The sequence below is a fragment of the Macadamia integrifolia genome, chromosome 2 (assembly GCF_013358625.1).
Source record: "Macadamia integrifolia cultivar HAES 741 chromosome 2, SCU_Mint_v3, whole genome shotgun sequence".
NCBI lineage: Eukaryota > Viridiplantae > Streptophyta > Magnoliopsida > Proteales > Proteaceae > Macadamia > Macadamia integrifolia.
Window position 1 is genome coordinate 39,916,880 of NC_056558.1, and position 16,392 is coordinate 39,933,271.

The 16,392-nt window shown below is 37.5% G+C and overlaps 1 protein-coding gene across 1 annotated transcript in view; it reads right to left on the reverse strand.

Annotated features, from left to right (window-relative positions):
• The window catches only part of LOC122065554 (protein RRNAD1), a 51,985-nt gene extending 39,071 nt beyond the window's left edge, over positions 1-12,914 (reverse strand). Inside the window, exons 1-5 of the mRNA XM_042629374.1 lie at positions 12,708-12,914; positions 12,522-12,617; positions 11,005-11,088; positions 2,611-2,685; positions 1,940-2,020 (exon numbers count right to left, since the gene is read on the reverse strand). Coding sequence (XP_042485308.1) covers positions 1,940-2,020; positions 2,611-2,685; positions 11,005-11,088; positions 12,522-12,617; positions 12,708-12,833 — 462 coding nt within the window. The 5' untranslated portion in view covers positions 12,834-12,914. The remainder of the gene's footprint in view (positions 1-1,939; positions 2,021-2,610; positions 2,686-11,004; positions 11,089-12,521; positions 12,618-12,707) is intronic.
• Positions 12,915-16,392: the final 3,478 nt, after the last annotated feature.

The window sequence follows — 16,392 nt, forward strand, 5'->3', positions numbered from 1 at the left end:
TAAGTGTGGGCTTTGCGCACCACAACCTCACCAACTGCTCTAGGCAGTTGTTGTTATACATGAGCTGTCTTGTATGGATTTTCCTAAGAGATTGAAGCTCCCTCTCTCTAAAAAAAAATTTCTTTTGCAAGATCAAAATATTTGGATAAGTAAATGCAATTAATGAATGGCTATGCTCAGCTGCGTTTTCCATGTTACAGCGGTGACATTTTTTCCAATATATTGGACACTCATTTTGCAGCTGTTCCAATATCACAAGATAGCAAAGAGGTTACCCCGGAGTGATGCAGAGGAGTTTAAAACCTAGTCCCCGCAGGAGAAGCAAACAGGCCTTAAAAGGCCTTACAAATATGCTTTTCCAAGCAGGTCTTAGTAGACTGTTTAAGTGAATGGTGGCTGGATCCACCAGCCAAGTCGTGGGATGGCTGTTAACTAGATATTTATTTGCTTTTAGTTCTTTTAATAATAATTCAATTAATATTTTCAGTTGTAAAAGGACTCCTCCATGTTTGAGAGTCCTTTTTTGGCTTGTATTTCCTACTCCTATTAACTCAACAAACAGTTTTCAGTTTCCACTAGAATCTAAGTTCTACTTTGCTCATATTTAAAGACTTGGAAGAGCCAAGGCTCCCACGATTTTTATGAGTTAAAGAGTTTATTGTCTTCTTCAATGGAGCTGCTGTGAGATTCAGTGAAGGGTGGAACAGTGAGATTCTAGTCCGGGTGCGTGGTGTCACTGGTGTGAAGCCATTGGTTAAGTTACTCCTCCTCTATACTCTGTTTTCCAGCAAGTAAGTACTGTTTTTGTTTTAACTCTACTGTCAATTGGCCCTGCCGCCCTGCTATCCTGTGAATGAATCTCTGGTTTGAGTGATTCAATCTTAAATACTCAACTGGTAGTCTGGTATTCATAGTATTCTGTAAGTGCTTGATTTATATCAGAGAACCTATTTTTATATGCTCAACGGAGGCCTGGGGATGCCCCAATAAAAAGGAGTGATATGATAACAAATGAGGGAGCTAAAAGATCCAGGGACAGGCCTAAAATGACCTTAGGAGAAGTGGTTGTGACCTACTGTTATACACTCTATTTTAGAGCCTTTTACTAGCAGAATCAAGACCCTTCCTAAGGAGAATCTGACCTTCAGGTTGGGGAAGTCTTTTTCAAGCACTGCCATAAAATTGCCCTAGACCTTGGTAGTTATGTGATCAGACCCTCTGATCTGGATATATAAAAAATCTCTCAATTCTGCATTTAGTTTCCAGATTTGGTTCTATGTTGATTAAATTCAATCCGGCCATCTGATTATCACTACTGCTTTCAGCCCAAATTTAGTATCCATCAGAGTTGTTGATGCAGTAATATTTAAGTTCTTAGATTTTACGAACCTAACTTGCTAATTCTAGACATACCCTACATTTTACAATCTAACCGTTGGAACATCGCAGTATGGGGTTGGGTTATTCTATTTGATTGTGAACCATGGTCAAAAGTTGACCTCCATCTGAAAGAGTTGATTTAAATTCTGTTTTGGGGTTTTACTTGTGATCTTGTTAGGAGGGTGTGTAATCCTGAACGCAGTGTTCATCCTACCTATCCCCCACCACGAAGTCTTGAATGGATGGTGGTTGAAGGCCATTATTTGGGCTTGAATTTCTTGGCAAGTTTGTGCTTTTTCTGTTTCTACGAGATTCCTATGAAGTCAAAATTGGCTTCCCTTGAGTTCTCCTTTTCAGTCCTTCTCTTTTCCAAAAATATTATTTTTAGTTATTGATTAAAAATAGAACACATGAACACAAGAGAGCTAGATAACAGCTTATGAAGACTAAAACAGCGAACTACATGGAGAAGTATAGATAATGAAATGTATAATACGGTAGTTCGAAATGTAAGCATATTCTCACACATGGATGGAAGAGTAAGAAGAAGCAGGTGCACCTGACCAGCACCGACATCAATTATTGTCTCGCCCCCAACTTTTCTTGCAGTTGAATTAACAATTGCAGCTAGAATTTCCACCTGTTTCAATGAACATCACCAGCTAAATCCAAGATAACTGGAAAACCAATGTAGAGATCTTCACGATGGACTAAGAATTGTATTGAGAAAAAATAGACCCCTGTTCCTTAATTAGAAATAGAAGGAATCAAAGGTACTTGTCTCGATTTCATAAACTGCAACAACAAATTAAATTATAGAGGTAGTGCTTGGTGCAGAAGGATGAGAGAAGTAGAAAACCAGTTCCTAGAATTAACCTATATGGTCTCCCCAGCAGAAATGGACTTTCCTTAATTAATACTGATTGGTCCTGCTTGAAAGAGAGCATAGTAGAGAGAAGGTAAAAGGAAAAAGTGAATCCATGGATCGTCCTATTCAACATACTATGTAAGAGGAGTAATCAAAACTATCAGAAAAACCTAGCCTTCTGCAGCTATGGTTGAAGTAGATCCAATCAATTACTGGATTCTGCCACTGCTAATTGACTTCATTCAACATCCATACCAGCAATATCTAGGTACGACTTAATGAGTACCCCAAGGTCACTAAAATCCTGAGACTTCATGATGAACAATAATTGAGACAATATGGAAAGTGAACAGATCATGCACCTCATGTTTTTTCTTCAGATTCATGCCTTGAGTAAGAACACTACCAAGAGAAGCCACATGCAAATTGGGAAACATCTGCAAGACATTAAAAACGTCAAAGAGCAATCAATAAAGGAGAACAAGTTTTCTCTAACCATATCCAACATCCATCAATGAACAAAACCAGCAAAAACCCAGGAAAAAGAAAAGGGTAAATAAGGTGACGTTTGGATACCTTTTAGCCCTTTTTCATTGTTGTTTCGAGAAAGAAAAAAATGTCCTCTACTCAAAAACAGCTTGTGTGCCACACAGTATTTCCTTTTTTTTCACCCAAAAAAAAAAAAGAGAAAATAAAAGAAAACAGAAACTTTTGAAAGGAAAAACATGCATCATGATAAATCGAAAACAAGCCATTTCTTGTTTCTGCAGGAGTGTTTTAATGACCAAGTGCTTGGAAAGGAGGTCTAAGGACCACTACAACATAAAAACATCCAAAAGTCATTTCTTGCCCCCTAAGAAACATGTATATATCAGATACAATTGAATGGCAGTGACCATTTTCTGACTTGCTCTTACCACCATTGGATTATAATATCCATAGTTTAAGATCACGCACTCGCCCCCCATCTTGCTAATCCAAAAATGAGAGATCTCGGTAGATCTCACCAAGATCATGTATTTTTTCACGGTCAACTCGGTGGTTGGTCTCGGTGGTCATATGGTCTTTGTAGTCCCTGAAAGTAGGTGTTTACCCTATTTTAGGACTTCTAAACACAATGGAAACATCAGTTTTTTAAAATCAAACTTAAAATGGTATTTTGACTTCGTACCCTATGTAAGCAGTCTCCGGCTGTTCGGACCCTAGGCTAGTATGCTCTATTCCACAATCCACATTCCACAACCAACACATGACACACCATAATCTTAAGAATTTAAAAGACATCACAGATAATTACTTAATTGATTAACAATTGACATTGATGACTGATGAGTCACATTAACATGCATTTGAAATTTTGAAATGACATAGGATAGGCTATTGATGATGTTCCGATGAAAAAATGGGTTTGAGAAGATTTTTTTTTTTATCTAAAATGGTTCTTGAGAAGAAAAGTAACTCCAAATGTAGATGAGGAGGTAATATTCTCTACTCTTTAAGCTTCAATGAGTATAGAAATTGAGATCCTCAAGCAAAAGCACCAAAATTCTTGCTCCTCAGTGTTTTCTTCTTCAAAAAAGTAGAGAGAGAGGTGAGATCTTGGCCAGATTTGGCAAGATTTTGGCGAGATTTAGCAAGATTTGGCAGGATCTCTATGAGATCTTGTCATTTTTCAATCTCGCATGTGATCTCGTCTCGCTAATCTAAAAAAACAAGATCTCAAGCCAAGATCTCAGTATCTTACTTTTATATGATATTAAGAAACAAAAAACAAAATCATATAGATGAAAACAAAAACTGTTTTTATTTCTCTTGTTTTGGAAAAATTCCATCTGGATCCGATTATCTGCTTAAAAAATAAACTAAGAAACAAAAACATTGTTTCTGTTTTTAGGATCTTAAGCAGAAACAAATGGAAACTTATGCAAATGCCACCTAAATGAATACATCATAGTTGTCACGGCACAATTAAAGCGACCAAGGTGCCTGCCTAGGAGACAAATGAGATGCTTCACATGGACTAACCATGTACTGCCATGTGGCAAATAGTGAAGCGTTGTACTTCACTAGGCATAATGACGGGAAAGAAAACGCTTTAATGTAAGGCTGGTTCACTAAAGTGAGCAGCCCCAATTGATTAAGCAATCCAAACTAAATTCATAAAATTAAGTCCAGATCTGACCAGCAAATAGAATTAACCCAAACTTAGAAAACAAGGCTGAATATGAGAAGATAGAGGTACTCACTAACCAAGTCTCAACTGAGCCTCAAGCCTGATCAAAGGTGAGGTTTAACAACCACAACAGGTCCTCCAAATATGGTGAACAGCAGGTCCTTCTGTGAGTAGCAACAGGCAGTAGAGAAAACCCAGGCTGACCGAGGGTTTCGAAGGCTTGATTGGGAGAAACTTGGCAGCAGTTTCAGCAGGCCTTCCAGACCTGATCGAGTGTCTCTTTTGGGGGCCTGAATCAACCCTCAAAGGGGCTCCAGCAGCTGGTCTCAGATCTCAGATCTGTAAGATCTGAGAAATCGATCTCAGGTCAAAACCCAGACCCTTGCTTAAGTCAATTCCTTCTCTTGGTCTGATCTTCAAGGCTGATTTGTAGGTCTGTTCCAGGTCTTCAATAAGTCTTCTAATGGCACTCAATCACTCACACACAAGTATAAACTAAAGAGGGGGGGGGGGGAATAAAAAAGAAACAAGAGAATTTATGGAGAGGTAGAGAAGGGTGGAAGAGGATAATGGAATGGGTATCACACCACTAAGGTTTTTGAGTATCACACCCCTCAATGGGTTAGGTATCTCACCTCTCAATCATAGCTTTGCAGCCAAGAGTTTGCACACAATAATTTATTTATCAAAATCTAACTATTACAATGGATGGTGCCTCCTTTTATAGGCTTAAAAGGCTGAAATCTAAAATAGAAAACTAAAGGGTGTAAATAAACTTCTTCACTTGAACTCTAACCTGCTAATCAAGTAGGAGTAATTTCGAAACTAAAACTAAACTCCAACGAGGAAACTAGCCTAATTGCAATTAGAAAACTAATTGACTAACCAAAAAGGAAACTACATTGAATACAAAATAGAAACTAATCCTAGTGTAGTTCAATGGTTGTTGTAGCCCTTCTTCTTGAATCTTCTTTCTTCCACAATAAAAGACAGCTGGCTGCTTCTAGAAGATCTCATTGAACAAAATCTGCAGTAGTTACTGTTCATGTGAACAGTAACTCATGAACAGTGTTTTCCAGCTTTCCTTTTGGGCTGGTTAGATGGGGCCAAGTAGGAAAGCTTCTAGAGGATCCTTTGAAGACAAAACTTGGAGACAAGAACTGCTGATCGATGCGGGAGAGGGACTGCTGCTGAGCTGGCCTGAAGTGCCACAATTGGTAACCAAATATTTGCCCAAATCTGGGCTGAGGAGCAGAAGCTCAATGGGGCTAGAATGGCCTGGATGGACCAATGTTGGGCTTGCTTCAATGGGGCTTGATGAGCACATTTATGTGTGAAATCTTAGGTAGTAAAGCATGCATTTTTACATATTTAGAATGGAGCTACCTTGGGTTTTACTCTCTTTTTGCAGATTTTGTATTTTAAATGCTTTAAGGACTATCGGACACCATATCTCCAATTTTACACGTAAAGAGGTCCTGTTTCTTTTCATGGTTGCAAAGAGGACAAAATTCTGAGCAAGATGGACGTGTTGCATTACAAGTACACATCCGTTTGTCACCCGTACAAGTGATTATTCTTTTTCGGGCCAGAAAAAGAATAATGGATCAGAACTGAACCGAGATCCAGAACCAACCCGTTTGCAAGTCCCAAGTGTACAAGGAATATTCCAAATGCCAACAAGGATTGATGGATCCCCTTTGAGTGATTGAAGATTCTTTTTTTGTAACAACTACTTAGCGTAGTTGGTGAGTTGTGGTGTGCAAAAAACCCTTGCTCACCAGGAGGTCTCAAGTTCAAACCTCTTGGCTGCTATTTTTTGGAGATTTTTTTTTGAAGATTCTCTCTTCTACTCATCACTTAAAGCAAGGGGCATAGATGGAACTTCCTACTCAATTAGAAGATGTCCTAATCGATTCAAGCAAGGAACAGGAGGTCGGCTAAGGGAGTTTTTGTGCAAGTTGGAAAAGGAGAGAAAATAAATAAAAGAAGATAAAAAAAGAGAGAAAAAATAGGGAAAAAGCAACCCAAAATTGTTGGATCTCCTCTTCTCCCACACGATTTCCCTCCTCTCTCTTCTCTCCCTTATTTCTACACTCTCTCTTGCTGCCACCTCAGTATTTTAGATTCCAACTAGGAAACCAACTTATTGTCCTAACCCTACCCCCATCCCCTATATGAGGAACACACTCAAGCAAGGAGCACACCACTCTCTCTTAGGATTTTCCTTAGTCTCTCTTATCCTCTAGGTTTAGTTCTTTTCTAGTTCTTTGCTTTTACTTTTGGCTTATGCACTTATGTAATGGAGTTCTACTTAAGGAATGCAAGTTTCTTTTATGTTCATGGTTTTATTCTTTTCAGTTGTAATTTTACTTTCTAGTTCTAGGTTTAGTTCTAAGGGACAAGAACAAGCTGTGGAGCATCTCTTTCAAGTTCAGATTTGTCTTATTTAATACTAGCAATTTCAGATTTGGTTTATTCCAGGTCTGGTTTTTAGTACTGGTAGTATTTCAAATCTCAACCAAATTTTCAAGTTCAAGTATTGAAATTCAGGTAAGTAGGCTTCTCATAAGTCTTCTCTCCCCCCTCTCATTCTCTCTTCTGACTACCCTTTCCTTCTTAACTTAGGAGTTTACTTTCAGTCTTTACTTTATTGTTTTCCCTTTCCCCAAAGGTTCACGGCTAGTGTATGCGTAGGCTCTGCCCCTCCTAGCCAGAGAACCATCCTCTTTATTTTTAGTTTTTAATTTTCATTACTTTTTATCTACGTGGTTTGATTATTTAAATTCTTAGATGTGTTGGTTTAGGGCGGTAGTTAGAAGTAGATCACTATAATTAATTAGTTCACTTTCGCATTACTTTAAGAAACCAAAAATAAAGTGGCTGCTCTCCTTGTGTTTGACCCGTTAACTATACTGATCCGTACGCTTGCGGTTACTTTTTAAATCTTAAACATGGCTAGCAGCCCCTTCCTTGTGCAAGCCCGATCTACACCACCCTTCAAGTTATAAGCTACTCAGTAGCAATAACTTTCTATTCCAGAAACCCATACATCATACTTATAAACACAAGAGGAGGGATACTACAACCCATCAATTTTGGCTATTGATTACTTTGTGTCTTCTTCAAATGGAGCAACAACTCTTGTCGTGAAACAAGTGCAACCGAAGATGTTGAAGCCGTGGTTGGTGGGTGGTAAAGCTTGCCATAGGCTAGTGGTGGTGATTGTTGAAACCCTGGTCATATCTTCTCATACTTCTTCCTTTGGTCCCTATCTCCCTGTCTAATAATCGGTGTCATGGGGTTCTTGTTCTCTTGTTAAGACTGCTGTTTGTGGACAGAAGATATGATGGAGGACCTGTAGGGGGAAGGGCAGAAGTCCCTGAGATGCCTCAGAGTTGCAGGGGAGAGGGAGGAATCGCACAAAGAAAGGGTGGGGGAAGAAGATAGCACACAATGCCCGTAGGCTCTCACCAAAACAAAACTCAATTCATCTTCTCAATCTGCCTTCAATCGTTGGTTACACATGTATTTAAAAGAAATAAAACTACTAAAACCATAAACCAACTCTAAATAAGAAACTAACTCAATCTAAAAAAATTAAAATAAATTAAAAAACTACTATATCCTATGTATCCTACTTGAAATAAAAGAATATATAATATTCCCAAATAAATAAGATTTCCTAAAATCCTACAATACCAAATAACCAAGTATGGATCCGGTTCATCTCCATTTGGATATCCAGATGGGTACGGATCGTTCCACGGGTGTATATCTGTATAAATTCCCTCAGTGTTGAGAAAAACTCGTCCACAAGTTTTGTAGAACAAGAGAATCAAAACCAATCGATTGACATCCATCCTTGCCTGTATGAAGTCACCATTGAAGCCATGATCGAATGCTAGGAAATCCACGATTCGAAGTTTATTAGTGAAGTAGTCACTTGGAAAAATAAAATCAATCGGTTCTCTCAAGAGATCAACCAATTTAAATTTTCGCACAAGTTGATTTTCAACTTCCAATGGCACCATCTTCTCTTCCATGATTGGTGGTTCGTCTTCTGGCTCATCCACTTGTTGCTCAATAGCTGATATTACATAGTTGAAGGTAGAGCGTATATAATCAGATGTGACCAATGCTTGGGCTTTGATGTCCTCCTAATGTCGTTGAACCTCATCGAGCTTTTCTCATAGCAATTGCATTTGTTGACGGATATCTAATAAAAGATCTAGACCATTGGCCAGATTTTGCTATTTGGGATAACTATAAACCACAAAATAAATAGAACTCCAGTAGACAAGTGGGTGGCAGAACTGTAAATATGGAGGTTCAACTTTCTTTTTCCTTTTTTCCGGTAAAAGAGAAGTTCAACTTGAAACACAAAAAGATGAAACTTAATGTATTAATGGGTAGGGGTATACTTGGAAAGACAAGGAAAGAAGGTGTCAATGTGATAAAAAGGTGGAGGCAGTGGTATTTTAGGAATAGCAGAAAAAACAATTAAGTTTGACCCCAAAAAAAAAAATAATAATAATTAGAAAAGCGCAAATAGGAGTCATGGGGTATGGGGTTTTTACCGACAAAGGGAGGAGGTCTTCAACCTTGAGACAAAACCAGCAAAGGACTTCTTCTCTGCGGAACCAAGGAAACCAGCGAAGTTGAGAAAATCTTGGGTGCTGCCTTAGCAGCGTAGGATAAGAGTGATGCAAAGTCAAGGGGCTGCGATGCGAAAAAGGAGGTTGGTATCGCAACTTTGAAGGAGGCGGTGCAGCATAAAGCCTCGAAAAACTAGGTATGTTTTCCTTTTTTTTTTTTTGGTATGTTGCTCTCTCCCTTCTGTTCTCTTCTTGTCTCCTTCCCCTTCTTCTTCTTCTTCTTCTTCTCTCTCTCTCTCTTTTTTTTTTTTTTTTGGGCAGAACCCTAGAGAGGGTGTTTCGATTGAGATTTAAGGGGCGGAAAAGAGGTCGGTGGAGGTTGATCTGCAGGGAATCGAAGGAAGGGTTGATTCTGGTTCGGCTTCTCTTTTTTTTCCCTTTTTTCTTTTTTCTTTTTTCTCTCTAGTTAGCTCTCGTCAGAGCAAGGAGGTAGAATGGATGGGTGGGAAAGAGGTATATGGAGTGGGGAAGGATGAGATCCTTCGGCTCTTATACCAATTGATGAAGGACCGATAGGGGGAAAGGAAGAAATCATTGAGATGCCTCAGAGTTACAGGGGAGAGGGAGGAATCGCACAAAGAAGGGGGGGGGGAAGAGGATCGCACACAATCCCCACAGGCTCTTCACCAAAACAAAATTCAATTCATCTTCTCAATCTGTCTTCAATCGTTGGTTCCACATGTATTTAAAGGAAATAAAACTATTAAAACTAGAAACCAACTCTAAATAAGAAACTAACTCAATCTAAGAAAACTAAAATAAATTAAGAAACTATTATCTCCTATGTATCCTACTTGAAATAAAAGATTACATTATATTCCCAAATAAATAAAATTTTATAAAATCCTACTAGTCCAGATAACCAAATATGTATCCAGCTCATCACCATCTGGAAACTCAGATGGGTATGGATCGCTCCACGGTGTGTGTATCAGCATCAAGATACATATCAGTCCTTCTCTTCCTTGCTCTTCACTCGAGTTCTTTAACTGGTTGTGATTGTGTGGGAAGTTTGGATGACCAGCAGCCACATGATGAAGTGACACAGGTTTGTTTAACCCTAGTATTCCGCTGTCCACTCCTAATATTCCTAGTTCGATTTGTCTTCTTGCAGAATACTACTGCCTGTGGTACAGTGACCTTTCCCTTATTTTGATCTACTGATTTCAGTCCTTTCCAACCATTGGATTGGGATAGAATTTTGATATTATTTTCCCCTTCCCCCTAGTCCTCTACTATATTCGACCCAAATTTGGAGCCCATCAGAATGGTGTATTAAGAGTTATTCTAATTCTCTTAAATTGCCATTTTCAGGTTTCCCCTGCTTTCTCTTTTTTTTTTTTTTTTTTTTTTTTTCCCCCACCAATTTATCCCTATCCAACCATTCGATTATGTTGATACTTTAGCCACATATTCCCCATGTTAGGACCTTCTTCCGACCCTAGTTTCAGCCCCATTGGTCAGTGGATTGTGAGATATCACCGTCACCATTTTCTGCCAAAGGCTTTCTCAGTTTTGACTCACTGTGATACTGGTTATCTACTTGGTTTTCTAGTCTTTGTTTCTTCAGCCTAGTTAACCTCATCATAGCTGACCTGACCCTACCCATTGACGGCCTTTAGTTCATAATTTCATATGAGAACCCAACACCATCGATTGTAAACAAGATGTATCTCCAACTCCTTTTAGTTAGGTTGCTCTCAAAATTGATGGGCATGCCTCAAGATGCAAAATGAATCCAATTATAAAGCACTTGATTCTCACACAACCACTTTATATATCCAATCCACGAAATCAATTTTACTATATATAAACATGATCAAACAAAACGAAACCAAACCAACCCGAAACTCACAACCAATTGAGAAAGGTTCAATTACACACCTAAGAATTTCTAATGAAATAGCAACACAAACCTCGCATACCATTTGCAACGTTGTCTGTTCTTGAGGAAGCACAAGAGATCGCAATACAAGAATAAACTCCTTAAGTGAAGAAGGCCAGTAATCCTAACATCAAAAAGAAAAAATTTCCAACATTGTAAAAATAAACTACTAGAACACTACATTCATTCATCAGAGAGAGAGAGAGAGAGAGAGAGAACAAGATTCCAAATTAGATCGAAATTGTAGAAATTTGGCATAGTGTTTCAATTTTTCTGGAAAAGGCAATATTGGAATCCTACATACTAAAGAAACTTTATACAGAAGATCATTTCGCTCATTTAAGTCATTTTACTACTTTAAATAATTATGTTTTACTAAATTTCAACAGACTTCAATGAAACACAGAGGTTCTAAAAGCCCCAAATTTCAACAAACATTAATACTTTTCTTGGGGAAAATGTGGATGTCACACAATGAGGTGAGAACAAATATGTTACGTTGTATGAGTTCATCTATGCCTTAATATTTGTGGATTAAATGTTTAAATTCACTAAAATGTAAAAACTATACAAATTTAGACAAATAATATCATAAATCTATCCTAACCCATGCTTTTACATGTGAAAAATAAGCCTCTTGTTGGAACTGGGGAAATTAAGAGCTCCTAAAATATGAGGAATATCCAATGCTCAGAAATACCAGAAATTACAGATTATACAACAATTCAGGAAATAGGAATTAATTTCTCCTGCAGATGGATACTCCGTAGATAGGATTTGATTGCTGAGCAGCAGCATACCTTTGACACGGGACTAAAGAGAAAGAAGTAGGCCCAAGTCAGATTGCAAGCTTAAAATAGCCCAACAGTTGATGTCTTATCCTGAATCCCTTAGTTGTTATTAGAAGTCCTAAGTGAAGTAGAGGTTTACGTTATTTGATTTTCAAGTGGTTGTTTATTTAACTTTTTAAGAGCTGTAAGTAAATATTTAGTTCTACAAATGAAGGATATAACCAGCTTATATGGCCATTGAATTTATGTGTAAGCAATAAAATTTGGACACTTTTTTCATTACCATCCGGACTCAAAGAACGAAGAATGGATTCTCTCCAATCTAGGGTGGATTCCCAGTCATCTATCTACCTCTTCTTCTATTGCCCGACATTGCACCAACAACACAGCATGAAAGGAATCAAGGTGGAGACTAGCTTTATTTGAGTAGTCACTTGGAAATACAGTCCTTATGTTATTGCAACGTTTCACTTACCCTCTTCTACAACTTATTGGTGAAAAACCCTTAATTGTTCTACCCAAAACAAAAGAAAAAAAGCATTAGACCTCCCACTTTCAACTCCTTTTAGTTACTCCTTTAGTAAATTCGCTGTGTATCGTTAGATTCTACTGTTGAAGTTCCTAACATCATCTCAACAACAGTGGCAGTGACTGAAATATGTTACATTTTTTTAGAGGGGTGGAGTTAGATCAGTTGGTTAAAATAAATAAATAAATTTGAAAACCAAGAACAAAATAATTAAAAGAAATGAAGTCAGAGATTAACCTGGACAATTCCAGAAGGGATTTTGAGAAGATTCTCAACAGGTTCTCTCCGAAGGCATTCCATCCACTGCTCATCAACAGATTCCCATAGTCTACCCTGTAAGAAATTAAAGATTACAGTGAGAAGCACGAACAGATACAACTAAGGCTTTAGAGAGGATCCCAACACAGGAGGAACAGCGGAAACCTTGAAGAAATTGACGACATGAGCATCACATAAAAACCTGTAAGGTCTGAGGAAAGCGATTATGGCGTTAATCCACTCTAGGGTTTGAGCGGCTGTCTCGCAAGAATACCTGCAATGGCGAGCCATTAAGAGTCTTGAGACTGAATCAGTGTCGCAGGGGAGATTAGAGCAGCGGCAAAGAGCGTCGCCGAGAGAGACCAAGCTAATGGGCCGTTGGCTTCAAGAGTCTAGCATAAAAAAACTGATGGGCCTATATTGATTTTTTTTTTTTTTTTTTTGTTGGGTAAATGGGCCTATATTGATTAATCATACCAATCCACTCAGATGAGCCTATTTCCATTTGTTTATTTAAAACATAAAAGGGCTTACTCTTTTTCTCAATTTTCAAATTTATGGGGCAAAACAATAATCTTTGGATCCAATAAAAAAAATTAAGCTTATTTGGATGAAGAGGTTTTTTCTTCCATGTGATAACAAATTATTTATAAAATTTTGAATTTCTTCGACTTGTTAATTATAATAAGTAATATCAATGTCACTTATTTCCTAATTATTATTAATATATCGAAAATTTAAAAATAATATTCTATTTAAATAAATCTAACTATCATAATAATTTATATCTAAACCTCTATTTTGTAACCTATTTTTGCTTTTATGGTGCTCTCTCTCTCTCTCTCTCTCTCTCTCTCTCTCTCTCTCTCTCTCAATTTAAAACCCCTATCGTTTTTCTCATTGTTTTATTTTTACCCAATTTTTTTCTTAGTTTTTTACCCCAAAAAAAAAAAGCTTCAAAGTTTTACATTAATGACTATTATTTTTTTCATTTAGTTTTAAATATCAAATTTCATCAAGGAATATTTAACATTTTTATGATTACATATATTTTGACGTTCATCTATTATATTTAACTTTTTAAACTGTATAAAACTTCTCACAATTCTTTTCCACACAGGAAAAAGATTCTATGAGCCAACAGGGTGGGATGGAATCTCCCACACCTCCTTTGCCTCCCCTTATTAGCCATTAGATCTTAATCTCTGCACCTCAACTATTTAATTGGTCGTTTCTCTCCTCCCCTGCCCTCCTCTCTCAATTCACCATTGCAACTTACCAATCTTCCATCACTATCATTGCCATAGCATAACCAAGCGACCGCACATCGCCACTGTTGTTCTACCCATTTTTACATTTGTTCCACTAAAAATTATATCTCTTAAGAGATAAGTGAACATTGTTATTACCAGTATATATGGAAGTTGAATGGGTGAGTCTTAAACACCAATTTTGGTGGCAATTCTATTTTGTTAAGGGGTGTCAATTTTAGCTTGACTCAACAGACTTGACCAATTAAAACCCAAATTGACACAGCCGGATTACAAATATGTCAAGCTCAAGCCGGATCCATTTATAGCCATTCGTTTTCGGTGTAAATGGCATATCCGTAGGTCATCCAATTAGGACCAATGGATTGCTAGTCTGACCTAATTAGCTTGATCCTTTAGAACCCCATTATATTCTTTGTTGCTTAGATTTCAACTAATGAGTAATTTTAGAAAACCAATTTTTAATAGAATGTGATAATTTGATTCCCATAATTTAATAGGGTATTCTAAGGAACTTTTTAAGCTCCGTTTAAAACCCCCATTGGTATTCCTCTGAAGCCCACTTTGAAGATCCCAATTTTAGGCATGATTTGTTTATAGTTAAACAATATGAACTCCACGAACATTTGGCTATGTGGAGCCAGCACCCAGAGGAAGAGGTCGTAGGATTGAACCCCGTCATATGCATTGTGTGAATGTTTTCTTATTTATGCATGAGCTCTTCTGTTTAGTTAATCCGGCGTAGGTGAAAATGGCTGAGCCCAGTTAGGCCTAACCGGTCCCAACTGATTGACACCCTTAAATTGATTCATTTCATCGGTATATATGAGGTGGGTGATATATGGCCTTCACCACATTAACCATGGTCTTTTTTTTCAGCTAACGAGGAATCTCTTGAGCTTGTCTAATTTTACCATTCAAGCTCAAGACTTAACCTCGATTACATGCAATAACACCATGGTACTTACACATCCCACAGTTATAGAAAGGCCTTCACCCTTGGCATCCATAAGCATCTTCGGAGAGTGTAAAAGAGTCAACTTTGTAGTGAATTCTATAATATTTCTATCTACTTTTGTTTCTTGCCTCTGAACCAGAGCTGACTCTGCTCTCCACTCCAAGTTTTGGATTTTAATATCAATCAGACACATTTATACATTTCTCTTTTCATTATTTTGGATTTAATTTCATTATATTTCAAAGTTTAGCCTTGGCAGCTAGGTATACTACAATTGCCTCTCTCTTTTCTTTTTCTTTTTTTGGTGGTTTTATTTTGATTTTGCTCAAGTTTTGCTTATTATTTCGTTGCATCAAAATGGGTTTTGGATTGGGATGATTTCCTAAAGTTGTTATTTTTTTCATGATTTCAAGTATTTTCCTCATATTCTTCACCTTTTTTTTTTTCATTTATTTTGATTTGTGTCCCTTTTGATTAAATCTTTTAAAATTTAGTTCTCATTTTTCTATGGCTTACCTTTACATTTTCTAACTTCTTTGTATGGTTTATTTTTTATTGAATGGAGACCAACTGATTCCAATTTGAATTGGTTGATCCAAATCCGTTTCCTCAAATCAAGGGTGTGTGCGTGTGTGTGCATACGCGTGCAGGATATAGAGAAGTTTCTTGCATATATACTATAGGAATATTTTATACACAATGTGGATAGATGATATGATTATTTTGACCATTGGATAAAAGTGATCATTGCCTAAATTATCTATGTATCAAATTTCAAAGCCTAATTCAATCAAATATCTGCCTGGGTACTAGCATGCATCTTGTTCATGTTCATGCACAACTATAATATGATTCAAGAACTAATTTGAAGCCTTCAACAATTTAAGATTTTCAAAGCTGTTTTGCCATCTCGAAAGCTCTAATAAGGCTGAACTTTAATTTACATGTGAATTAGAGACCTAGGAATTAACTTGTCCACAAAATTTGGGCTAATTGATCATTCACTTGATAGTTTTTAGCATTTAAATTCCACCTATAGGAAATGTTCCTACCAAGGGGACCAGGATCTCTCCTATGGAGATTGACATACTTAAAGCAATTATTCCGGGAAAAAAAAAATTGGGAGGGGTAGGGTAGGTAGGGTAGGGTAGGGTAGGGTGGGGTGGGGTGGGGTGGGTTGGAATAAACCAAGAAAAAATGAGTGGAAAGGAGAGAAAAAGGGCACCTAAGGAGACTACTTATGTGGCATAAATGAGAAGCAAGAATAAGTCTTGGCTAAGACTTGTTTTATAAGTATAGTATTGATGCTATAAATGGGGAATGGAAAAAACTGTTAAAACTTAAACCGACCCGACAGCTTTAAACGGATTTGGTTTTTCCTTTTTTTTTTTTGGATTAAAACCGAAGTGTCCTATATTTCGCTCCTTTACTTCCACAGTTTAGTTACAATAGAATCCACAACCGTCCAGGTTTCAGCGCTCTCATTTGTATTATGAAACAGTGGGCGCGTGCTGAACCCGACCCACCACCCACCCAAGACTATCTGGATAAAGATCCAAATTCCAAACCCACATTTTCTTCTTCTGAGAACAAAATTAAATCAATGGGTCCCTGCGTGGAT